Raw genomic sequence first — 27,950 nt, 5'->3', positions numbered from 1 at the left:
GTCAAACTTTCTGAGCGTTTTTCTCGAAACATCGAGTTGATTTGTGGGGGGGGGGGCACGATATCTCGAGACAGGATGGACCAAATTGGCCTATTCCGTGTTCATGATGAAGCCTGATTTTGAAATTTTGCTTTATTTTTAAATACAAAAATCAAAAACTGACGTTCTTTTATATGAAAAAAATTAAAATATTTCTTATTTTAAAACTAAGTTTTTGAAAGTCGGCCTTCGTCATGCACACAGGACCGGTTTAACGAGTCTTCACCAGAATTTTGAGACGATTTGGTCAAAGGAGTGTTGAGATATTGTGGCCCCCCTTTTTTTTGAAACTGCTAACATAAAATATTTATATCTCGGTAATGGTACATCCAAATGTCTTTATATTTATTTTGTTAACAGATGAAAATGTACATTCAATTGCCCTGCAAAAAGATAATAAAAAGTTTAAATGTGTGCTCACACCAACCTCGGACATTTTTGACGATTTACATGTATGTAACCCCTTAAGTATTGTAGTCATTAGTTTTCAAATCATCCAAATATTGAAGAGATTGTTTTTCGCCGAGAAAAAACTTTTTGCGATTCTGTACATTGGAATTCCACAAAAACTGAAAATATGTTTGATCGATCCCAGACATGCTGAATATGATTTTAAACGCAGGAAAATGCATTTCAGTTTGTTTTCAGTAGGTAATACAACTATTTCCTTTACAATTTTGAAGTTTTTTGGAAAAAAAAAAATTAATTGGCCCCTAGATTATTTCGACCGATTTTGAAGGGGGGGGGGGGATGGAGGGTGACATAAACTTTGAAAAATATTTGCCATGGCCTAATTAGAAAATCACCCATTTTTTCCATGTACTAATTTATTCTGAGAAATCCTCATCAATATTCACAACATTGCCGAAGAGACCAAATCATAAAAAAAAATGATAAGTTGCAGATTTTCGAATATTTACGTACCATTTTTGCATGAACTGCTGCCAAAATTGTATGGAGACTTTTATGGGTGAATCAAGGACACAAAATGGCTTCTTTGGTCATAGAAAGGCTTACACAAAGTTTGAGCCAAATCAAAAATTATAAGTAAAATCTAAATTTCCGGGTTTGGTGAGCAATTGCTCATTTTGTAAAAAATGCTTTTTTGTTCGATCCCACTTTGAATCGACTTCCTCTACAATTTTTCATTTCAAAAAGTTAGTTTCCATTTCCTCAAAGTCACTTGCACTTTTCTCTTCCCAACACCGATCCAAACAACAATGACCACCCAATTGGATTGGCATCCTGCTGCACATTTCCCCTTATTCAAATGCCCTATCAAGCATAATACACAATTTATCAGCATTTCCCCCGCTCATCTTCTCCAACCCAACTCCTCCCATCGTTTCCCGCAAAAGTGCACCGGAAATGCGCTTCACCGTCATGTCCAGAGAGTCCAGAGAGCAGCAGCACGGTGGCGGAAAATGCCATTTTTCCACACTTTCTTTTTTTTTTTGCTGGCAACACTGCGCAGAAACTGCTCCTGCCAGGAATGTGTAACATTATGTAAATCAGCGTGAAGTGAGCATTTTCATGGCTTTCGCTACAAATGATGCACAATTTGGTTTTTTCCTGTGCGGGGGGGTTTTTTTTCGTTCTTCAAGACTATTGTATTTGTGGTTGCGGGGTTGCATTTCCATTTGCATTCGATTTTCTTACCAGTTTCATTTACGGCGCTCCAGCTTTTTATGGGTGGGGTGGAGGGGGGGGGGGGAACGTCTGTTGAAGGATTGCATTCTGGGATTTGCTTTCGAGATAAGTCTTTCCCCTCCCGATTTTCCCCTTTTCTTGAATTGAAAGGAAGACGGTGGTTTTGGGTTGGTGGTGTGAAAAATTGCATTCGTTTTGTTCAGTCAAGAGAGTGCCGGTTGCATGCCGTGCTTGTGGTTATTTTTCAGGTGAGGGAAGATAAAAATTGTAAACGAAAACCTTTTTACGTGACTGTTGGAAATGATTGTGATTCGGAAGGGGTAGAAAAAAGTCAGAGATCCTAAATTAAATTGATGGAAAATTTAAAAAAAGATAATCATCAAAAGAAAAAGTTATCAAATTTAACCCGTAGTCGACCATCTGTCACCCAACTGATGCGTTGCGATTCTATGCTACTGGCTACCAAAGTGTCCACTGGAATTCGGGGTGTAATAAAAGCTCATAAATAACGGTCCCATTCCCCCCCCCCCCAAACAGCAGACAGAGCGAGGCTGGCAGGCCGAAAAAACGTCGTTTGTCAGAAGGAAAAAGTCAGCCGGAAATACTCATCATCATCATCGCCACCACGATCCATAAGTGAGGGGGGTGGTCCTGGCAGTGTCGCCAGTCATTGGTCATCGCATCCGTCATCGTGATCGTTTGATATTTTTGGAATGAACATGATTAACTATTGTTAACGTGTAAATTTATCGTTGATTTGTGTTCAAATTAAATCAGATTGTTTTAAATCAAAAAACTGCAAAAAAAATAAAAACTCAAAAAAAAATTAGAAGCATTCAACCTATTTCAAATGTTAATCCACATCCCAGTACTCTTTTTGTGGCGGACCAATAAAACAAAGACTGTTGCAATTTTTAACGGGAATCTGCACCTCCCCCAAAAAAAATGCACTGCCTCGAAACACTGGACAAATGGGTGACAATATTTTCGGCTTCGTCCACAAATCATGGCGTGAGTGGGATGCAATTTTTTTAGACTTTCAACGGGCGCCAAAATGAATAAAAAAGGAAAGCTTGGAAAATTGGTGGAAATGGGAGATTTGAAAATATTCAGTTAAACACTTTATTTTTATTTGAAACTTCATGATAAAAAATGAATTGAAACTTTCATTTTGAGTGTCATATGAGAGCAATTCTCTACCAAAACCGGAAATGGATTTTATTTGTATTTTTTTATTTGGCTCTAACTTTGTGAGGGCCTTCCCTATGACCAAATAAGCTATTTTGCGTCATTGGTTCACCCATACAAGTCTCCATACAATTTTGGCTGCTGTCCATACAAAAATGGTAAGTAAATATTCAAACAGCTGTCACTTTTGAGTGAATTTTCTGATCAATTTGGTGTCTTGGGCAAAGTTGTAGGTATTGTTGAGGACTTTTGAGAAAAAAATAGGTACACGGAAAAAAAATTGCAGATTTTTTTATCAACTTTTTTTTCACTAAAACCCAATTTCCCAAAATATAGAGGAGCGGCCGTGGCTGACTTGTTACGGTGTTCGCTTTATAAGCGAATGGTTCTGGGTTCGATGCCCATCTGCTCCCAACGAGAAAGATTAGAACACAGAAATTAGAAATGATAATTATGAACGAAAAATCAAAGTCGTTCGAGGCGGGGTTCGAACCACCGTCCTTTCGATTGGTAAGCAAAAATGCTAACCACTAGGCCATGACGACTTGGTGAACTTGGACTGGAATTAGGAATACTGTTACAGAGAGCGAGTTGTGGCGCTATAACCACGGCAAATAGTGTCCTGGGCATTCGTGGAAATACAATGTCCCATCCCAGAGGGTCCCGGAGTACCAAACCTTCTTAGCATGGTGCTCCCAACGAATACATCTAAAAATCTCGGAGCGTATGGTGTTGTGTCCCCACGCTTCTTCCTCCCTTGTCGATTCAGAATTGTGTTGTTGTTCGAACACTCAGTGCTCAAACTCAACCCAATTACGAGTCATCTCTGCGATACGGCTTTACGCAGTAGGCCTGGCCGCTTTAACGCTTGTGATGTTTCAATGCAATCCGATGCAATGGCGCACTACAAATGTTAATGAATGACAAGAAGAGTGCTAGGCGTCATCTAACCTAAGGCACTCTCCAGGATCCCTTCGAAAGATTGGCTGCGCTAGGGTCTGATTAGATTAGATTAGATTAGATTAAAACCCAATTTCCCAAATTTTGATTTTCGAGATTTATTGCTATGTTTTAGGGGACAAAAATCCACAACTTTTGAGCCATAAAGAAACATGGTAAAAAAATCTGCCACCGAGTTATGAATTTTTGAAAAAATAGTGATTTTTGGAAAAAATCGAAGTTTCATGCAAAAACAAGTTTGACATTATTTTTTAATGCAAAATTGAATTTGCAATCGAAAAGTACTGTACAGATTTTTTGATAAAGGGCTCCGTTTTCAAGATATAGCCACCGAAAGTTTGATTTTAGCGAAATATTTGCAGTTTTTCAATTTTTAAAAATAGTGACCATGGGTGACCATTTCTAAAAATATTTTTTTTGAGAAGTTCAGAAAGTTTGCTATAAAATTGTCTAAGAGACATTGAATATTGGACACCGGGTTGCTGAAATAGAGCCGCTTTAAGAAAAAGAAACAAGAAAATTGATGTTTTCTTAATCTCACTAAAACAACCCACCATTTTCTAATGACCATAATGGTCCAATAATGGTCCGATTTTCAATGTTGATAGATGAAAAGTTCGTGAAATTTTCCGATCTTTTCGAAAAAAATATTTTGAATTTTTTTTAAATCAAGACTAACATTTTAAATGAGCGTAATATTCAATGTTTGGCCCTTTTAAAATGTAAGTCTTGATTTAAAAAAATTCATAATGGGCAGCTGTCCATACAAAAATGGTACGTATATATTTTCATAAATTTTCTGATCAATTTGTTGTCATCGGCATTGTCTTAGGTATTTATGAGGAATATTCAACGAAAAATAGTAACGGGACCATCCATTAACCACGTGGACACTTTTTTGGTAATCTGGTACCCCCCCCCCCCTTCCTTCTTTCGTGGACAATTGTCCATACAAAAAAAAACTTTTTTGTATGGATCGTGGACAATCGCCATACCCCCCCCCCCCCTAAAGTGTCCACGTGGTTTATGGATGCTCCCTAACACGGAAAAAAAACAGATTTTTTATCAACTTTTTTGTCACAAAAACTCGTTTTCCCAAAATATTTTTTTGATATTATGAGAATTTTGCATATGTTTTAGGAGACAAAAACCCGCAACTTTTGAGCCATAGAGAAGTATGGTGAAGAAATCTGCCACCCAGTTAGGCTGGTACAAATATTTTTAAAAGTTTTTGTCACCCCCCCCTTCAAAATTGGCCCGAAAAATCAGGGGGCAAAAAAAAATTTTTACAATAAACTTTAAAATTTTAATGGAAATTCAAGTGCAACCAGCTGAAATCAAATTAAAATACATTCTCCTGCGTTTAAAATCATTTTTAGCATGTTTGGGTTTATGAAAAAGTCTTAAGATTTTTTGAAAATTTTCGATGCAAAATCTTTTTTTTTCGATACAATTTTTGTTTTTGTCAGATCTCAAATTTTTTGAAAACTAATGATTGCAAAACAACTGAACTAGTGTAAAATGCATTTTAAAACACTTTTTTCATTTAAATGTGAAGACTATGGCTTGTTATTTAAATTTTTATATTTTTTTATTTTTTTGCCCCCCCCTTGACCTCGGCCAGGGCCGAGGGACAAAAACTTTTTTAAATATTTGCATCGGCCTTATGAATTTATAACAAAAAAAAAAAAAAATTTCCAAGAATCACTATTTATCAAAAATTCATAATTGGACAGCAAAACTTTTGATTATCTTTGCCTCAAAAGTTGCGGGGTTTTGTCCCAACATTGAAATCATAAAAAAATGAGTATTTCAGAAAGTTTAGCTTTTCTGAAAAAAAAATAATTTAACAATTGGCAAGATTGGCTTTAGAAACCAAATTGATCAGAAAAATCACTCAAAAGTTACAGATTTTTATATTGACGTACCATTTTTGTATGGACAGTTACCAAAATTGTATGGAGACTTGTATGGGACAATATTGCGATTGTCCACGCTCCATACAAAAAAGTTTTTTTTTTGAATGGACAATTGTCCCCGAGGGGGGGGGGTATGGATTTCCAAAAAAAGTGTCCACGTGGTTTGTGGATGGCTCCATATGGGTATCAAACCATCGGGATTTTTTCATACATTTCGAAATTTATGACACAATTTTTGAAAAGATAATCATTTTTTTTTTGAAAAAAAATCGGATTTTTTTATACATTTCGAATGTTATAAAAACAGTGTTTGAAAATACAGAAAAATTTCACAACACTACGTATATTCGAAAAAATGCTCAAAATTTCAGTTTTTAATCAATATGGTTATCAAACGATTGGGGTTTTTTCATATATTTCGAAAATTGATAGCATTTTTTTGGAAATGCTAAATTTTTTCCACAAAACTACGTATTTTCGAAAAATTGATAAAATTTTTAGTTGTTCACAATATTAGTATCAAATGGTCGAAATTATTTAAAAAAAATCTAAAGCTATTACATTTTTTTTTTTTGAAAAGACTCAAAATTGTAACAAAATTACGTATTTTCTAGAAAATACTCAAAATTTCAAAGTTTCAAAATTTATTACATTCGATATGTTTGAAAAAAATTCCGATCCTTTGATACCCACTTGAAATTTTTAGTGTTTTTTTTTCGAAATTACGTAGTTTTGTGAAAATTTTGAGTATTTTCAAAAAAGGTTTGCAACATTCAAAATGAATGAAAAAAATCCAATCATTTGATATACATACTGTGAGAAACTGAAATTTTGAGTATTTTTTTGAAAATAATTAGTTTCGTGAAATTTTTAATAATTTCAAAAAATGTTGTTATTACAATCCAAATATATGAAAAAATTCCGATCATTTGGTACCCATATTGCAAAATCAAATATTTTTAGGTATTTTAGAGTGAAAAATTGCATTTTAAAAACACAGAAAAAAACGTATTTTTGTGAAAATTTTCATGTAAGTAAAATTACAATGGATAGCTGCCATCATTCCGATTCCAAGACACTATAATTTTCCAAGACACTATAATTTAAATAAAGATAAACTTTATCTATGGGGACCCCAACCAGGTCAAATACGACCAATTTTTCTTAAATCAGTTCATCCTGTGCTTAGATAATTGAGTCAGTTTATTGGTCACATACACACACACACAGACATTTGTTCAGTTTTCGATTCTGTGTCGATAGGTATACATGAAGGTGGGTCTACGAGCTTTCTGTTAAAATTTCATTTTTAGAGCCAGATTATAGCCCCATGATGGATTCCCATGATTTTAAAAATCTTGGATTTACAAAATAAATATTTTTTTCTCTTGAATTGGTTGATGTTTTTACCTTTCATTGTTTATTATTTATTCATTTCAGGGATTTTTTTCATAACAGGATTTCAGGTTGTTTTTTTTTTAGTTTTTGAATTTTTCACTGACTACTGAGCCATGAAACTACTAAGTTGAGTTATACGATCGAGAACAACATTTCGTAATTAGAAGGATAAGAAATTAGAAAATATATCTACTAAGAAAGTTTGCTATAATCGTACCAATAAATATCTTCTGAAAACAATTCCAATTTCATACCACGCAAATCAAAACTATTGCAATATGAAATTCCCTAACAGCAGGAGCAGCAGCAGCGCGTTTGGCAAATATTTCACCTCGGGGCAGCTAAACATTTAAACCGCCACCCAGAAAAGGAATTTAATATATTTCCCCCATGGTGAGGTGATGCATCCCTCATCCAAACAAAAAAAAAGTAACACTCACATCCTGATCCTGAAATCCTGGCTAACCAAACCGAGCTCTAACCTCAATCATTCGCATACCTCGGTCTCGTCCTGACGTTCTGGGCACCGACGGCGAGGGAACATTTTAATTTGTAGCAAAAATGCGGCGTGTGTTCATAACTATTAATATGAGTGCTCCAGGGTGGAAGAGTTGAGGTATAAGGGGGTGGAGGTCCCAGGGATCAGGATTCATAACGTGCATTCCGGGAGCGATTTGCATCACTCAGTTGCTTCCCCGCACCCTCTATCTCGGTGGACCCCTGAGCAGTTTCGAGATCAAAAGCACTGCCCCACCTGGCTCATGACTAACTGGGCTCTCTCAGGTGCTATAGTTTCTGGACGAAACTATTCAGCCAGCCAGCCTGCCAGCCTGCAGGTTGCAATGCAAAGAATTTGATTAAACCATAAATCCAACCGAGCGTTCCCTGTTCACTTTGTCTCCGAACCGGACTTTGAGTTTGAGCTGAGACTTGCAGGATGCTCATTTCACTGGAAATATGGTTTCATCCACTGGAAGTGACTGTCTCAAACTGGACAAGGAATGAGGGGTTCATCTGGAAAGGCAAGCTGGTGAAGACATTTTTCTGATAAAATGTTTTTCATTCTGACAACTTTATAAATTTTTCATAAGAATTTTGTTAAAAAGATCAGAAGCTTGAACAGCATTATTCCACTAAATTTACTAAATTAAATAAAGTAGAGCAACAGGTGTTTTTGCGAGTGTTTTAATGTTTTCCGTTTGATTTTTCAACCAACTCTATTTCCATCTATTGAGATAAATATATTAGTCACAGCTGTAAGGATCCCCCAATACTCTGTACTGCACATACAAAAACTATTGTTAACCGACAACTAAAGAAATAAACAGAATTGAATTGAATAAATAAAGTAAATTATACGAAAAGTCTTAACTTGCGCAAAACATGAAAATTAATAGTTCTTTTCATGTGAATATCATGATTAAGGCGAATGTAGAATCTTGAGGTTCATTTCATTTTTCCATCTAAGTCATTAAGTTAATTTTATGTTATTGGTAGGAGGGGAGAGTCGGGCAAGACGATCATATGGGACAAGAGAAACAATCGCTCGTACGATCGTTATTCTCTCAATGTTGTTATTTCCAGTATGCGGATTCGATACTAGAAATGCAATTGATTGATTCTACTACCACATAACCGCTATAACGACGTAAACGCCAAGTTCATTTTATCAAAATGCCATTTTTTCTAGAAGAGTAGTGATCCTACCAATTACTTGCACCTATTATAATGTATGTTTTATCATTTGCTTATTTGAGAGATTAAAAAAAACTTGTTAAGGTGGGGCAAGTGTACCATATTTTATTGGGAAATAAATGCATAAAAGTACTTAAAAACGGACAAAAAATAAATAAAATGTCCATAAAACATATGGTTGTATTGAAATATCATACAGATATTAAACGTTTTAATTGGTTTTAACGAGCATCTCCTTCGCTTGTTACACTTGCCCTACCTTCCCCTACTAGTTTGAGAAAAAAAATTTGTTATTTACGATGTCAGTCTGATTTAAGGTAAGTTTTTTTCAAGTAATTTTCATAGTTGTTCTTTTAATATGAATTGATTGAACAACTTTTTTTTACATTGAAATGATGGAAAAAATTAATCAGAGCAACATTTTTTTTGAATTTTAGTAAATTTAAAGTAAATTTTCAGCAAAACTAAATTAGATTTTCATCTGCTTGTAAAATGCCTGGATGTTGAATATATTTTGCGCAATTTAATTTTATCTGGGAATAAAAAAGAGCTTCCAAATAATCATAAAATTACCAATTATGGTAGAAATAAAAAAATGTCTAAGAATTCATTAAAATCAGGTATGAGTCAAGATTAATGTCACTAACATGATGTCAAGACTGACATGATTATATAATTTTTTAGACTTTTGTTTTGGTTGACGAAAAAAAATGAAATTAGTTTAGTCATATGCCAATCAGTTTTTCCGTTTTTTGCAGAATTTTTTTTATACAATTTTTGTTCCAGAAATTATTAGTAAATAATTGGGCATTTTGGAAATAAAAATCTAAATAAAATGTTTCCAGTTCCCTCAAAAAAAGAATTAATTTGTACGAACTTCTAAATACAAATTAATAGTGCAATTCTCTATGTTTTCGCAAATCATCTTTATTTTTAAATTTTGAGAAGGGTTTTTCTAATCCATATGATAACGTTGGCAAAGTATTAGGTCTCAGAAAAATGGCTTAGCAGCACTTAAAATTCGATTTTTTGTTTTATCAAAAATCAATTTACATTAAATTACTGAAAAAAACTCATTTCTTCGAAATATTTTGATTTGCTCTCTAAGACCATAAACAGCAATCTCAATTTTAATTTTTGAGTTGACTTTACTTTACTGAACCAATTTTTTTCAAATATTTTTTTTAATTTTTTGAATTGACTCAAACTTTGTGGGGGCCTTCCCTATGACCAAACCAGCTATTTTGTGTCATTGGTTCACCCATACAAGTCTCCATACAATTTTGGCTGCTGTCCATACAAAAATGGTATGTACATATTCAAACAGTTGTAACTTTTGAGTGAATTTTCGGATCAATTTGGTGTCTTGGGCAAAGTTGTAGGTATTGTTGAGTACTTTTGAGAAAAAAATAGGTACACGGAAAAAATGAAGATTTTTTTATCAACTTTTTTTTTAACTAAAACTCAATTTCCCAAAATACGGTTTGTTTTATTTTCAAGATTTGATATGTTTCATGTATTAACATTGAAAATCGGACCATTAGTTGCTGAGATATCGTCATTAGAAAATGGTGGGCTGTTTTGATGAGATTTAGAAAACTTCAATTTTCGTGCTTCTTTTTCTTAAAGCGGTTCTATCTCTGCAACCCGAGGTCCAATCTTCAATGTCTTTTAGAAATCTTTATAGGAAATTTTTTGAACTTTTCAAAAAAAATATTTTTAAAAATGGTCACTAAAGGTCACTATTTTTAAAAATCGAAAAACTGCAAATATTTCGCTAAAATAAAACTTTCGGTGGCTATGTCTTGAAAACAGAGCCCTTTATCAAAAAATCTGTGCAGTGGCTTTCGATTACAAATTCAATTTTGCATAAAAAAATAACGTCAAATTTGTTTTTGCATGAAATTTCGATTTTTTTTCTCCAAAAATCACTATTTTTTCAATAATTCATAACTCGGTGGCATATTTTTTTGACCATGTTTCTCTATGACTCAAAAGTTGCGGATTTTTGTCCCCTAAAACATATCAAAAAATCTCGAAAATCAAAAAATACGTATTTTGGGAAATTGAGTTTTAGTAAAAAAAAAGTTGATAAAAAAATCTGCAATTTTTTTTTCCGTGTACCTATTTTTTCTCAAAAGTCCTCAACAATAAATTCAGTCAAAAGTTACAACTTTTTGAATATTTACAAACCATTTTTGTATGGACAGCAGCCAAAATTGTATGGAGTCTTGTATGGGTGAACCAATGACACAAAATAGCTTCTTTAGTCATAGGGAAGGCCTTCACAAAGTTTGAGCCAAATAAAAAAAAAAATAAAATCCATTTCCGGTTTTGGTAGAGAATTGCTCGGGTGTACCCCATTTGGCATAATGGACATTTGGCATAACGGGTTTTCAAGATGGACGTTTGGCATAATGGACGTTTGGCATAATTGGTCCTAGACATCAGGGACGTTTGGCATAATGGACATTTGGCATAATGGACGTTTGGCATAATTCGTTCAAAAACCATCAAGGACGTTTGGCATAATGGACGTTTGGCATAATGGACGTTTGGCATAATTATTACTAGCTTGTTTTTTTGTTAAGTTTTTGTCATTTTCACGAACGAAAATGTATATTTTTTACCCTTTTTATATTACTTTAAGAGATTATCATTTTTTTCTATAAAAAAATGGTATCTCTATATTTTTTCCCCAAAAGTAAATTCTTTCCTTTTTGAATAATTCACAATAAATCTGTCTAATGAAATTTCGATATTTTTATTAAATAATTAGTATAAAGAAGAAAATATCTCTTGTTAGCTTAAGATTTTTCCCCTTTCAATATAATTAGCAGTAATTTTTTAATGAAATTTGCCCTTCTTTTATATGAAATTCATGATGAGAAAAACCTCTTCAAATCTTCGACAATTGAGCTTTTATAATGAAATTTTCCCTTCTTTTGATCAAAATTTTACTTGAAGAAGGAAATCTCTAAATAAATTCACATTTTTTCCCTTCTTTTTTTCGAATTTAATCTAAAGCAACCCAAGAACTGGGCAGCACTCATCCGACACGAGACTAGCGGAAAGATTCACAGACACAGAGAACACAGTTCTAGATGACCGAGAGAATTATGCCCTCGAGTCAATTTTCAAGAAAAAGTTCATCCTTCAAAACAAAAAGTGTTCTCTACGGGAACTGAACCAGAGACCTTTAATAGACTAACTCAATGACTAAACTGCCTTGGCCACAGCAGCTTGGTGACACAAGAGTAGTCAGATTTCGATGCATGACTCTTGTTGCAGATTTACTGTTTCAATTAATAAATTAAATTAATTGTTTTACAGGTATGAGTTGGTACCAATATTCTATCGAGTTTAGCATTAAGCTCTCTATAAATCTTGATGGAATTATACCGACGATTATACTCTCGATCCTGTATTTTGGGTGAATGGATGTCGATGTTGCTTTTCTTTAAATATTTAGCAATTAAGTTTATTTTTTCAATTTTCCCATCATTTTTTTTATTTAACTTGTAAAAGGGAAATTCTCTTATAGATGTTGTCTTTAAACATTTATATAATTTCTGCACATTTTTTATCTATTGGTTTAATTTTTGCAATAAAGTTGTTTATGGAATTTTTCCTTCTTTTATTTATTCAATACTTATCTTAAAGAAGGGACAACTGCCCAAAAAATAAATGCTGATTAAATGTTATTTTTAAGAGAGGTAGGTGAAAAACATAAAAATATTGCGATAGTCAAACATTTAAAGAGTGTCAAAATGTGAATCTTTACATTTACTTTTCCTTCCATAAGTTGAATTTTATATAATTAAATATAAATTTTATAAAAGATTTCATAATCGAAGTTAATTGTCAAATATTCGAAAAGTATTGTTTTAGAGATTTTCCCTTCTAAAAGTTGAATTTAAAATAAAAGAAGGGAAAATTTCATAACTCATTTGTCAAATATTTAAAGAAAGAAAAAATGTACATCCCTTATTAAGGATGAATATTAAAGAAGAAAAAATTGCATAAAAACAATAATTGCAAAATTTTGAAAAAAAAACAAACTTCACATTTTTTGAGAGATTTTACCTTATTTAAGCTTTAAAATAAAAGAAGAGCAAATTGTTTTAAAAAAATTAAATGCATTTCGTTAAAGAGGAGCAAAATGTACATACATTCTTTAGGTTGAATTTGAAAAAGGAGGGAAAAAGGTAAACAGTATAAAATCTTTATTGCTAAATTTCAAAGACTGGCAAAACTTGCATCACTTTGTTAGGTTGAATTTAAAATAAAAGAAAGAATAATTGAATACAAAAAATTAGCTGATAAATATTTCAAAAGAAGACAAATCTCAATATTATATATTTATGAAAAAAATGCATTTTATATTTATAAAAATTGCATTTTCAAGCACATCTATTGGGAGAAAATGACAAAGATACTAGATTTCTTGAAAACAAAAAACATTTTTAAAGTAAAGTTATCTGCTTAGAAAATAGGAAAAAAAACCTATAAATTATTTTTCTTTACAATAAATAAATACTAATTGAACAAAAAAAAAAGCTTGCAAAAATTATGCCAAACGTCCTTGATGGGTTTTGAACGAATTATGCCAAACGTCCATTATGCCAAATGTCCATTATGCCAAACGTCCCTGATGTCTTGGACCAATTATGCCAAACGTCCATTATGCCAAACGTCCATCTTGAAAACCCGTTATGCCAAATGTCCATTATGCCAAATGGGGTACACCCCACTAATAATATTGGGCAAAATTTCCATTATGAAAATACTGCAACTCTAGAACTACGTTTAACGAATATTGAGTACAGAGAAATTTAATATTCAAGTGTTAAACAAAGATTTTGGTACATTCAGTTGGACAAAAAAATTTAACCTTTTTCTGGACGAAAATCATAAGATTGACTTGATGTAACTTTTCGTAATAATTTCTTTTGTTTGCCTTCAGATTGTTGTTGATTCTCAATTTCTATCAATTTATCTACATTACCTCTCTCTTTCTCGCCCAGATCATCGGCGCCGGGCTGTTCGCCTTCTCGATCTACATCCGGGCCGAGCCGGGCATCGACGAGTGGATCCGGCTGCTGGACATCTACGAGTACTACATCGGGGTGTACATCCTGATCGGGGCCGGCGCCCTCGTCATGATTTTCTCCTTCCTGGGCTGCTGCTCGGCCCTGATGGAACACTCGGCGGCACTGTACGCGGTAAGTTCCATTTTCCGACTGTTAATTTACCGACTTTAATGAAGGGGGGGGGGGGAGGAGAAAAAACGCATAAAATATCGAGAAATTTTCCCAACAGCTGTTTTCCGACGTCTCTCTGTTTCAAGAGGAAATATTGTCCCCCCTGCTATCAGTTGGAAAACATTTGTTCAAAAACTATAAATATTATCATTTTATTGCAACCCAGGTCCTGGAAGTCGTTCCTATAGGAGCAGTGCTTGAACTCTTGGACTCCCCCACATTTCTAACATATTGCATTCCACGTGCATCCTGAGGGGGGGTGGGCGGGTGAAAAAGTCATGCTCTTTCTCGGGGAGTGAGGTCCAGTCTCGTGGGTGCGAGATGCACACACACACACTCACACTTTGTCGATAGGGGTCTCTCGTGCTGAATTGCGTGGGTGGGATTTTGTGGGCATGGGCGTCCCAACAAATTTTGAATTTTGGATAGAGAATTATCATGTTATTTAATTTAAATTTTATACGAAATTCAATTCAGTTGCATAAAATTTCAATAAAAATAATATTTTTGCTCCGCCAATGCCCAAAGCAGCTAGTGCGACTCCACGATGTCGTCGGTCGACCCTCCCTCCGGAATGGCGTCATGTGTCCGGTCTCCACGGAGGTCCTAGTGAAAGTACCCCCATCCCACAAAAAAAAACAAGGACACTGGAAGCAAAGTTCTATTCCCAACTGCCGGTTGGTGCTGGTGTTGTCCAGGGTGAAAAACGATGTTATGCGAACACTGCCACAGTAATTAGTGCAAGTTTTTATTTGCTCCAGTGTGTTTGGCCCCTGAAGTTGAACTCCACGTTATGGCCTCGTTTGGCGTTACGGACCTCAACGACAACTTTAGACTCCATTGGTCTTCGGCAAAAGCAACACTTTGTGAAATTTATTGTACAATTGGTGAGCAGAGATAGGACACTTCTCGGTACTTCACCTTAACAAGATCTGAGAACCTTCCCCGAACCATCAGACGGACAATAATTTCAATTACTGCTACAACAAAACAAGCTTGCTCGAACGAGCAAGTTTAATGAGGATTCCAGCATCCAGCAACCCTTGCTGATGGATGACTTTCTTCGTAAAACATAAAGTGACTTTCATGTCAACGGCCAACACAAAAAGGTACTGTCCAATTGACCTGTCAAGTGTAAAGATTACCTTGCCGTCATGTCCTGGCGCTGGAGAAGCTGCTAAACTAGCAGCCTGAGGGGTCGCTCTTTCTTGGCACGAGTCGGAGGACACACGGTTGGTGCATTGTCTATGTGTCTGCAGCGGAAATTAAAGTCTGGTCCGGTCGATTTAGTTTGCCTGCTTTGCAGGAGGGGAAAAGGCATTGTTGTTGTGGTTTGTGGTCTCGGACATAATAAGGGATTATTTCAAAGGAACGAAATGAAACAGTGAAGTTGAAGTGAGTGAGATTAATAATAGTTTGCAGTAAATTTAATATTCTAGATTTGGACCTATGAATCTTTAAATTGGTAAAAAGTATTAAATGTTTGGAGGTGGTGTGGCGGCGTTGATCGGAGTGAAAGGGAACCAAATTCAGGAAATTTCGTAGAAATTCTCTATAATTTTCCAAAATTGGGCATATCTCTGCATATATTGAACCAAAACTGATACTTTTTCAAGGGAACTAATTCTGCAAACTATTCTTTACTATGTGATTGAATCTAAAATGTTATGAAATTTAGCAGACGATTGAAAAGATAAATTTGGGAAACTATTGTATAATAAATAGCTTTTTAATGACATAATTTTTATTTTGGATTGTTCAATGCTGAAACTTGTATTTGGGCAATATGTTGCTGTATTTTCATAATAAATTGTTCAAAAAAAAATATTTTTATTCGGTAGTTTGATTTTGATGTTATTTTAAAATTAAATAAAGCGTCTCCCAAGATAAAAAAAATAATGAAAGTGTACATAAACCCATCGATTTTCATAGACTTTTCTATATAAATGTCCTAAGAATCGACAAAAATTCTGTTCAGAAAATTTCCTGTGAATCTGTCTAAGAAAAATTGAAGATTGGACCTCTAGTTGAGTACAAAAGAAGAAGAAACAGGAAAATTGAAGTTTCCTTAGCCTCAACAACCCCCATTTTAAAATCTCAGCAACTAGGGGAAATATACCCATTTTAATCACACTAAGCCGTTCGATGAATTATCATCACTTTTGCGTTTTCCGCTATTAAATCAACAATGATGAGTTGCTTGCTCAATTTTATTTGAGCTACACAGAAAAAAATGATGGTAATATTCATCAGGAAACGGTGACAGATTTTGTGTCTAAAAAAAATGATTAATTTTACCCCAAAAAATTACGAATTTTCATCAGTTTTTTAAGAATATTCATCAGGTTCAGATTTTTACACATTTTTTATGTAATATTACTCAAAAAAGAGGTAATATTCAACCTACCAAATTTTCAACATTCCAAAATTCAACTTTTTTTTCTGTGTGTTTATTACTTTGTAACATTTAAAACATTTTATTTAAGCTGTAATTCATGATCAAAGTGCTGAAAGGCCGATAATAGAAATGATGGTGCCATTTCCAATGTAAAAATTTTTCTGATACTTTCAAAATAAAACTCGATAAATATAATACATAAAACGTCCTTTTCAAATGTAATCTTAATTTTAAAATTTTCTAATTCTTCAAATGAGAGTCATCGCTAATTGACTTTTATAACAATTAGAATTGGAGAAAATAAAAAAAAATATTTCATTCAAAATTTAATTGTATATTAAATTAACATATTGCTGGATTGCTTTAACTTTTTTAAACGTATTTATTTTTCTCACCTTCCTTCCTCCTTAAAGTAATCAATAAAACTCAGAATTACTAAAGTGTTTTTTTATCCTAGCTAAGATCACAAAATTCTCATATTAAACTTCCCAAGTAACTTTTTTTTTCCAGGAGTTCTACAAAAGCTCTTCAAGATAGTTACAGCATAGCAGTTTGGACCGCGGTAGGATAAAATTCTCTTCAAAACTTCTTCAGGAGTTTAGAAGAGTCCTTGAAGAGAGTTTTATCCTACCGCGGTCCAAACTGCTATGCTGTAACTATCTTGAAGAGCTCTTGTAGAACTCCTGGAAAAAAAGTTACTTGGGTTATTTTTAGGTGCCAATTCGATAGACATTTCAAAATAAAAGTTTTTGAATAGTTTGTAATCGACTTGCATACGTTTTTCAGTGAAAATATCTGACAATAATTGGTTTTGTTTAACAACCTGACCTATTGAAAAAGCAATTCTCCCCTGGAAATTTAATTTTTGATTTCTCAATTTGGATTAACCCTCTACTGCCCAAATTTTTTTTTCAAAAATATTTATTTTTGCCGTGTTCAGGAGGTCATTTTGAGCAACTTTTGTTCTACAAAAAACTTTACTTCTCTTGTTTTATGTTTTCCTTGTTTTATTTTTAAGAATTTTAATTTGCATTTATCTTGTTTAGTTTATGTTTGTTTTTAGTAGTATTTGGCCTATTCTACCATCTAATATAATCACATTTTGCCTATCTATTATTTTCACGTTTTTACAGTCACTTTTATAATTTTTTGCGTGTTTTCCACATTTCCTGCTATAGAATGGCACCATCATCATTTAAATTGCAAAAAAAAAATGCGTTGCTGCGTAGTCTGGACAGTACAAAAATTAGTGCAAACTTCTTTTTACTGAAAACATAGGAAATTTTAGTGAAAAACACAGCCAAAGTTGACCCCTAAAAAATTGCACACAGTCACATAAAACAAGTGAAACTTCCAACCCTGAAATTTTCTAAAATTTTAAGAGTTCTTCTTACCAATGCTTTTTAAAGATCAAAAATCGGATGGAAAATTGATTTTTGGCGATTTTTTTAGATCGAAGCCCGTCTAAAGGTCAAATTCCTTTGACAGTATTGCCAATTTTTCCGAATAACGATTTTTGAAAAAAATTAACAAAAATATCGTGACTATATTTTTTGATGTTTACAGTCCACACTCGATTATCCGAAGGCCTTGGCAAAATTCCACTTCGGAAAATCGAAACTTCGGATAATCGGATAACGATTTTTTTTTGTTGTCTTATATTCGAGTGTTAAGCATTAGTATGACCCTTAAACTACTCTAAAGTGATTTAAAATTTTTAAATCCAAGATGGGGGCCAAAATGGCGATGATGAAATATTGACTGAAATGATGTTTAAAGTATGAAAATGAAAATTAGGAAAACATCTTTTTTTGTTCGTGATTCGATTATCCGAAATCCCATAAAAACCTTCGGATAATCGAACTTCGGACAATCAAATAATAATAATAGAATAAAATGAATTCTTCGGTCATAGAAAAAGTACACACATAATTTCATCTAAATAAAAAAAATCGTTGTCTGAAGGATGATAGGATTGCTTAATTTTTTCCAAATTGTTTCAAAAAAACACTTAAAAATAAATAAATTGAAATATTTACCAAACAATTGTCACTTCAAAAAAAAAAAAGAAAAAAGAATATACCTTAAAATGGGGACTTTGATATGTTTTTTCGCGAAATGAAGAGCACAAATTAAATACGTACGTGACCGTGATAGAGAAGTGTTCAAAGTGTGGTACTTTTCATAAAATTTTCGAAAGTTCAAAAAGTTAGATAAATATTATTAAGCAAATGTTGACGAATAGCATTATTTGAATCTTCTCAAAGAGTCATGATTTTCTCAATGAACATGATTTTGAATCGGAAAACGGAATGCATTTTCAAATTCTTTGGACAATTTTCGATAAGGAGATGCTAGAATTAGTTTGTAAATAAAAAATATTATAATATATATCTCAAATTTTCTAGACATTTTCAGTAGAACAAATTTCATATAAAATGTGAAAAACTCTAGATTCGTGCTTCGAATTTCATTTCATATGCAATATAATTCGATTATTTTATATATAAAAAAACAATTTTTAAACGAATTTCAGGCACAATTCTGATTTTTTCACAATTTACTTAAAGTTTTATGAAATTGTTAAGCAGCTTAAAAAATTAGATAACTAAATATGAACATTGATTTTTTTTCTTAGAAACTATATAATCAACCTTAATGATGGTATTTACATTTGACGTAAAAATAAAGTTTGAACACTTCGAACTATGACAATCGAAGTCACCCCAGAATTCAAACTAAGAATTCTTAACGTGAGATTTGTTTTTTGAAACACTGCTTAACAAACTTTTTGTTTTCAAAAATAGTGCATGGACTTTGTATGGCCTACCCATGTACATGTTTTTGAAATAACAATTTTGAGAAAAACGTAACTAGTTGGAAATAATTCCAAAAATAAATGTAAATCTTATCAATGTCACCCAGTTTTATAGAAGTTTCAAAATTGTTTATTTAATTTTTTGTGATTTTTAATTAGTTGTTTAATTTACGTGTTTTTATGTTTATTATTTGTTATTTTTTAATGTGGGAAATTGTAAATATTGTATATTTATATATTAAATATGTGGATTGTAAACTTATTTTTTAAAGCATTTTTGAACGAATTGCCAGCTTTATTTTTGAAGATTCAAATGTATTTGCAACAGCCAGAAGCTCAACATTAAAAAAATAAGTTTTATTTTAAACTTGAAATAAAATGGTTTTGGCCTTATTTTAACAATTATACATTTCTTTGAAATTATACTTGTTTTATTTCCCGCTTATTACATTACATTACATCTGTCTAAAGCAAAATTAGCAAAGGGGACTGCGTCATCACAGCGAAGAAAAAAAAAACATCATTCGAAGAGGGTCACCTTTAGGACACTTTTTTATTCGTCCCCCAAGTTTCGCACTGTTGAACTTGACAAATGAGACCAGACTTGGTACTGAACCTTTTTGTGTTAGTGACCACCATTGTGTGACCGGAGGGATTAAACCTCAACCGTGAGAATCTGGGGGGTCATCCTTGCAATACGTAACTTTGATAAAGTTTCGTGGATTTCACAGTTATTTTCTTCATTTCTAAATATTTACGAAAGAATGTATGGAAGTAATTTGAGGACAACCCCTCACACTCGTTTTTTCCCGTTTTTGTGATTTTTTGAGACAAAAAGAAATAAAACAGAAAAAAGGAAAAAAACCCACGAAAGAGACTGCTTTATTGTTGTGGGTGGTCGCTCCCACGACAGAAGTTCAATTCCAAGGGAAATGTTCACTTGTGGTGACATTTTTACGATTGAGGCAGGATTTTTCGGGGCAACTTTTGGACCGGTGGGGGGAACGCGCCGGTTGCGGTCAGCGAATTGTGCGTTTGTTTTGCACTGTGGGTGTGTGTCTTTAGGATTAGACTCGAGAAGTTTGGTTGGATTAATTTTTGCAAGGCAAATGTTGAATTTGTATTTAAGTGTTAAAACATCCTAATTTCTCGAAACGAGATCTTCTTCCAAAAATAATAATTCCTTCTTGTTTGGAGGAATAGTAGAAATTCAAGAATTCCATCCAGCTATGACTCCATTGCGTGATAAATCTCGTCCACCTCAAGGACCTCAAGTGAGGAGGTTATGTAAAGCAATCTCCGGAACCGGAGCAACGTTCTACGTACCTTAGGCCAGACTATTCCTCCGGATATTCGCAGAAATCCAAGATAACTTGCAAGACAGGTACCAGAGAGGAGTGAAGAAAGGGAGGGGGGAGAACAAGATTAATTAGAGCAGGAGAAATCCGAGCTCGAAGAAATAATGATGTCGACGATGATGATGAACCAGAGCAAGGACTTGCCTTCTTCTTCAACATCAGAAGTCTACCTTGGAGGAGAAGAGTCGGAGGAGGAAAGTGAACTCTACCGTTATTTATGAGCTGTCGAAGGTACGAATGAGATCGGCCACTTCTCAGGTGTTATTGGACTGGACCAGGATGCCGGGCCAGGGGCACTTTCGTGGGAGGAAAGGGGTGAAAAATGCGTTCGAATTAATCTCCGGAACTTGATGGAACTAGTTTTAGAGGCATGTCACAGCAGTTGATGGATTCTTACGTCAAGTTTTTGTACGAAGTTCAATACGACATTATCTGATTCTTTTCTCTACAGTTATTTTAATATGGTACTAATTTAATATTCCATCATTACTTGTTTTAACTAAAAACTAAAAACTAAAAACTAAAAACTAAAAACTAAAAACTAAAAACTAAAAACTAAAAACTAAAAACTAAAAACTAAAAACTAAAAACTAAAAACTAAAAACTAAAAACTAAAAACTAAAAACTAAAAACTAAAAACTAAAAACTAAAAACTAAAAACTAAAAACTAAAAACTAAAAACTAAAAACTAAAAACTAAAAACTAAAAACTAAAAACTAAAAACTAAAAACTAAAACTAAAAACTAAAAACTAAAAACTAAAAACTAAAAACTAAAAACTAAAAACTAAAAACTAAAAACTAAAAACTAAAAACTAAAAACTAAAACTAAAAACTAAAAACTAAAAACTAAAAACTAAAAACTAAAAACTAAAAACTAAAAACTAAAAACTAAAAACTAAAAACTAAAAACTAAAAACTAAAAACTAAAAACTAAAAACTAAAAACTAAAAACTAAAAACTAAAACTAAAAACTAAAAACTAAAAACTAAAAACTAAAAACTAAAAACTAAAAACTAAAAACTAAAAACTAAAAACTAAAAACTAAAAACTAAAAACTAAAAACTAAAAACTAAAAACTAAAAACTAAAAACTAAAAACTAAAAACTAAAAACTAAAAACTAAAAACTAAAAACTAAAAACTAAAAACTAAAAACTAAAAACTAAAAACTAAAAACTAAAAACTAAAAACTAAAAACTAAAAACTAAAAACTAAAAACTAAAAACTAAAAACTAAAAACTAAAAACTAAAAACTAAAAACTAAAAACTAAAAACTAAAAACTAAAAACTAAAAACTAAAAACTAAAAACTAAAAACTAAAAACTAAAAACTAAAAACTAAAAACTAAAAACTAAAAACTAAAAACTAAAAACTAAAAACTAAAAACTAAAAACTAAAAACTAAAAACTAAAAACTAAAAAACTAAAAACTAAAAACTAAAAACTAAAAACTAAAAACTAAAAACTAAAACTAAAAACTAAAAACTAAAAACTAAAAACTAAAAACTAAAAACTAAAAACTAAAAACTAAAAACTAAAAACTAAAAACTAAAACTAAAAACTAAAAACTAAAAACTAAAAACTAAAAACTAAAAACTAAAAACTAAAAACTAAAAACTAAAAACTAAAAACTAAAAACTAAAAACTAAAAACTAAAAACTAAAAACTAAAAACTAAAAACTAAAAACTAAAAACTAAAAACTAAAAACTAAAAACTAAAAAACTAAAAACTAAAAACTAAAAACTAAAAACTAAAAACTAAAAACTAAAAACTAAAAACTAAAAACTAAAAACTAAAAACTAAAAACTAAAAACTAAAACTAAAAACTAAAAACTAAAAACTAAAAACTAAAAACTAAAAACTAAAAACTAAAAACTAAAAACTAAAAACTAAAAACTAAAAACTAAAAACTAAAAACTAAAAACTAAAAACTAAAAACTAAAAACTAAAAACTAAAAACTAAAAACTAAAAACTAAAAACTAAAAACTAAAAACTAAAAACTAAAAACTAAAAACTAAAAACTAAAAACTAAAAACTAAAAACTAAAAACTAAAAACTAAAAACTAAAAACTAAAAACTAAAAACTAAAAACTAAAAACTAAAAACTAAAAACTAAAAACTAAAAACTAAAAACTAAAAACTAAAAACTAAAAACTAAAAACTAAAAACTAAAAACTAAAAACTAAAAACTAAAAACTAAAAACTAAAAACTAAAAACTAAAAACTAAAAACTAAAAACTAAAAACTAAAAACTAAAAACTAAAAACTAAAAACTAAAAACTAAAAACTAAAAACTAAAAACTAAAAACTAAAAACTAAAAACTAAAAACTAAAAACTAAAAACTGGCATCACTGTTAAAGCAAACAAAAAAAAACAAACACTAATAAATGTCACATTTTGTCCTCCTCTTGCCAACACTGTCATCGTCAAAGTCCTTGTCCTGTCTTTGGAAGAATGGTTGATGTTGGTGGTGGCAGTGTCACCAGGACTCACCAGCATGTGATAAGTGACGCGGAAAGCGCTGCAGACCAGTGCAAACATAAGCTGGCCGTCTCTGCAAGACTGGCGGCAATGTCGCAGTGAAAGCCTGGAAAAATTGGCTTGGTTTCAGCTTTTTTTTCAAGATGGATCGTTTCATGACTTTAGCAAACAGTTGATGCATCTTTTTATTTGTTGGTTTGAAACCTTTTTTTTTCAAGTTAACTGAACAGTTTTATCTTTAAAACTTAATTTTTTTCAAAAGCTTCTGTTTAAAAACAAAAAGTACCTTCAATCCCTCAGCATTCAAATGTCTCAACCAAGCCTTATCCATGTTCGCCTGTCGCTCAGCATTGTCCTCCCACACGCAGCTCTACTCCAGGCTAGTGTGCCACTGTAAACAACCGTAAAATCTGCAAGTACTCCGTTCCCTTCCCCATCATCGGCAAACATTTCGTGCCAGGACACTCGATGCGGACCGTACTTGATCGGAGGAAAAATCCAAACAAAAACACAAACAAACAAAAAAACGCAAGAAGAAGAAGCCACCCTCCAAGCTCCAAGTAAACAGCGTTAAGCCCTTTTCCAAACTTGCTCTCTCCTTTTCGGGCTGGCTTCCGTTGCTCGAAGTTGCTTCAAATCTCCCAAACTCTAGGAGAGCGACTAGAAAACGACACGGCTGAGACTGTGTCGGAATCACACGTACAAGGAGCACACACACACACACACTCTGATCCCTTCTGGCGTGCAATCGACTGATACCGAGCTAAGTCCAAGTGTGTACATCGTGCTGCCTGTTTGTGTGCAGTTTGTTGCCCACTCCGGAAAGGAAAAGTTTAAATTACTATGGTATCGAAGGCAGAGGGGAAAATCCTTTCGAACATGTTTGGCTTTTAAGTTTGCAGTGAATTTTTGCATGCTCAGAAAAAAAGATTTTTTTACAAAATTCAAGGTTTTTTAAGCATGTCAAAGTTTCTAGACCTGTTGAACACAGTCAATCTGATTCAAGTAACAATTTACTTGATGAAAAATTGCATGTACCTAGTCTACTACAAACTATACTACAAACAATAATTAAACCACTAAAAATTTAGTCGATTTCACATCTATAAAAAAAACTTTCTTTCTACAAAAAAATACAAAAAAAACAATTTGGAACCAACGTTGCATGAACATGAACATGAACATGAACATGAACATGAACATGAACATGAACATGAACATGAACATGAACATGAACATGAACATGAACATGAACATGAACATGAACATGAACATGAACATGAACATGAACATGAACATGAACATGAACATGAACATGAACATGAACATGAACATGAACATGAACATGAACATGAACATGAACATGAACATGAACATGAACATGAACATGAACATGAACATGAACATGAACATGAACATGAACATGAACATGAACATGAACATGAACATGAACATGAACATGAACATGAACATGAACATGAACATGAACATGAACATGAACATGAACATGAACATGAACATGAACATGAACATGAACATGAACATGAACATGAACATGAACATGAACATGAACATGAACATGAACATGAACATGAACATGAACATGAACATGAACATGAACATGAACATGAACATGAACATGAACATGAACATGAACATGAACATGAACATGAACATGAACATGAACATGAACATGAACATGAACATGAACATGAACATGAACATGAACATGAACATGAACATGAACGTGAACATGAACATGAACATGAACATGAAGAGATTTTTTGATGGATTTGGTGTCTACCCGAACAGATGGTAATAACTAAATTCATGCCATTTCAATAACAAATACTGTTAAAATAACAGAAAGTGCTATGGAATCTTCATGAAAAATCAATTTTTGCATAAGGAATTCATAACAGTTTATGTTATCATAACAAAATTTTTTATTGGTCTGATATTGGTTGAAAGCAAAAACAACTTTGGAATAACATTTTTTGTTATGGAAGAATACCGCCAACTGTTATTGGGATGATCGGATTAGTTGTTATAATAACAAAGATTTGTTCGAAGAATAACTTAAAATGTTATTAGTCTGTTATTACAATAACAATCCAATAACAAAAAAATCATAACAGCGAATGACAAATCTTGTTATAAATAACATAAAATGTTAATGGCCTAGTATTTTCCAACATCAAAAAATGTTATTCCCGCGTTATTTCCGTATGCTCGGGTTCGGCAAAGCTTTAGGTAGTTGAAAAGACTTTTAAAAAAATGGCAAGCGAAATTTTTTAAATTTTATTTAACAACATTAAATATTCAATAACCAAATACATATGTTTCAATTTAAATTTCAAAAACCTGTTGAAATCACTCAAATTCCATTATTTTCAAGTAGCAACTTTTCAAACCACATAAAACCCAATGGTTTCCAATTCCTTGCCCTTCAAGCCCCGCCAAAAAACTCCACTCCAGAAAAGCCAAACGAATCCCATCCAATTTGAGGGGAGCAGGATTTCGGAAGTCCTTCACGATGATGGTTGGTTGGTTACGTGCGATGATTTCTACCCCAAGTCCTTAGAGGCAAAACCCTTTCGATTCTTTTGCCCGGACCACTGTCTCAAGTCTCACTTTTATTCACTTAAGAGATTTTTTTTTCTGGGTGAAGCTCGTCGAAAAGAATTGGATTTGGACTGGAAATGGTGGATTCCGAGGCTTTTCCGAGTGATGAAACTTGTTCCTTTTCTGAATTCTTTTTTTGGGAAAGTGAAGGTGCGAAACAATGTTTCCGAGGAAAAAGAGGGCCGGGCAGGATTATCCGACCCCGTGAATCAGGCTTGCTTGGCGGTGGGTTTGAGTGCAAATTTGAATTTTAAAACATTTTTCCTGTTTGGAAAGGTTGCCATTTTGCCGGGTGAAATGGAAAAAAAGGATGTTGCGTACGGATTAGGGAAATGAAATTCGGCTGATTTTGACCCATGGCGTGGAAGAGGACAAAAAGGGAAAGTAAGATGTTGAGTGTTTTCCTATTAGTTTCGACAGATTTCCATTTCTGTGATGAGCTCCCTGGTTTCGATTTGCCAGTGAATGTTACAGCTAAAGGTTTGAAAAATTGATTGTTAGTGAAAAACTCATAAAAATCAGCTGCCTTATTTCAGAACTAATTTTCTACAGCAAATCATAGAATTTTCCTCATTTCCTTCGAAATTACTTTGCACATTAACCCCTAATAAACTCCGGCAACAAATGGTCGCCGTTGCCCTTATCGGAAAGTGCAGTTAACTTCCCCCTAAGTAAATCAGAAGAGAGAGAAAAAAAACTCTGAGAAACTAGAGCAAACTGCATCTGAGCAAAAACAAAAAAAAAACACCACCATGTTCATAAATAATGGTAACTAATAAAATATTTATTGCGTTATAGCTCCGTTATTTCCATATTTAAACCTAATTTATGACCAGCCCCGGCAGTCTGTAATCGTTTGTGCGCGCCTGATGGTGCTGCAACAAGCCGAACGCCCGTGCCATGCAAGGAAAAGTGACCAGAAGTTTTTGCTAGTTTATTTTTTATTTTTTCTTTTTCGTTTGACCTGCCAAAGAAGGCAGGGAAATAAGGTGCAACAGTTTTCAGCCTGTCATCGCCATCGTCGACTTCGTCGTCAACTTCAACGTTGAGCCATTATCGGTAGGAAACGTTGAAATAAAACTAGAAGAAAAATAGTTGAGTACCTGATAAAGAAAATGTTTTTAACGTTTTTAGCATTTTAAGCAGCATTTAAAGGGACATAAAATTAAAAATAATAAACACGAGAAGGAATTCTCAAGTTCAATACGCAAAAAATGGTAATCAATGTTCTTTATAAAATTATGCTTTTATTTTTATTTATAATGAGTTTTTATGATTCTGGTTTTAAATTTTTTTGGTGTTTAAAAAGGAAAAATAAAACTTTTATTAAAATAGTCGCGGTTTTTTTTAAAGTGCACATGTTTGCCCACTTTTGAAAACAATATTTAAGAAAAATTGAGAAATCCGACCCGATCTTTTCGAAAAATATATTTTCAAAACTTTTAAACAAAGACTTAAATTTTAAAAGGGCGTTATAGTGAATATTTGTCCCTTATGAAATATTAGTCTTGATTTAAAAAAAAATGAAAATATTGTTTTCGAAAAGATCGGATCAGATTTCACGAATGATTCATATTTTAACATTGTAAATCGGACCATAAGTTGCTGAGATATCGACGTTCGAAAATGGTGGGTTGTTTGGGTGAGACTAGGAAAACATCAATTTTCATGTTTTTAAACCTTTGCATGACAATATATCAGCAACAAAGGGTCATATCAACAAAGTTCAAAAAGCAAAATATAGAAAATTTTCTCAGCTATTCAAAAATATTTTTTCAAGAGTGGGCAAACATTTGCACTAATTTAAAAAAATGAAAAAAAATGAACGATCTTTCAAAATATCACAAAGTACTTTTTGATTGCAAATTTGATTTTACATCGAAAAATGAAGTTGAAAAATTTTTGCGATCGATATTTGGATTTTTTTAATCAATTTAAAAATTCATAACTCGGTCAAAGATTTTTTGCACAATCTGGAAATTTCTGAAAAGTTGGCATTTGGAGTCCTCTAAAACATATAAAAAAATAAAAATTGTGTTTTTTTGCAAATCATGTTTTAGTGACAGAAAGTTAAATAACTAATAAAAATAAATTGTTTACCGTGTATCGTTTTGTTTTTCAGTGCAGTCCATATCCATACCTACAACATTGCCGAA

At 32.6% G+C, this 27,950-nt stretch overlaps 1 protein-coding gene across 3 annotated transcripts in view; it reads left to right on the top strand.

Annotated features, from left to right (window-relative positions):
• LOC120429552 (tetraspanin-2A) overlaps positions 1 to 27,950 on the top strand; it is a 215,985-nt gene that overhangs the window by 81,222 nt on the left and 106,813 nt on the right. For 2 of the 3 annotated variants that reach the window (XM_052708811.1, XM_052708812.1), the window contains one exon: positions 13,877 to 14,074. The exons of the other annotated variant lie outside the window; for it this stretch is intronic. In XM_052708811.1, coding sequence (XP_052564771.1) covers positions 13,877 to 14,074 — 198 coding nt within the window. The remainder of the gene's footprint in view (positions 1 to 13,876; positions 14,075 to 27,950) is intronic. 3 annotated transcript variants of the gene reach the window in all.

The sequence above is a fragment of the Culex pipiens genome, chromosome 2 (assembly GCF_016801865.2).
Source record: "Culex pipiens pallens isolate TS chromosome 2, TS_CPP_V2, whole genome shotgun sequence".
NCBI lineage: Eukaryota > Metazoa > Arthropoda > Insecta > Diptera > Culicidae > Culex > Culex pipiens.
This window is presented reverse-complemented; position numbering and strand designations above follow the sequence as displayed.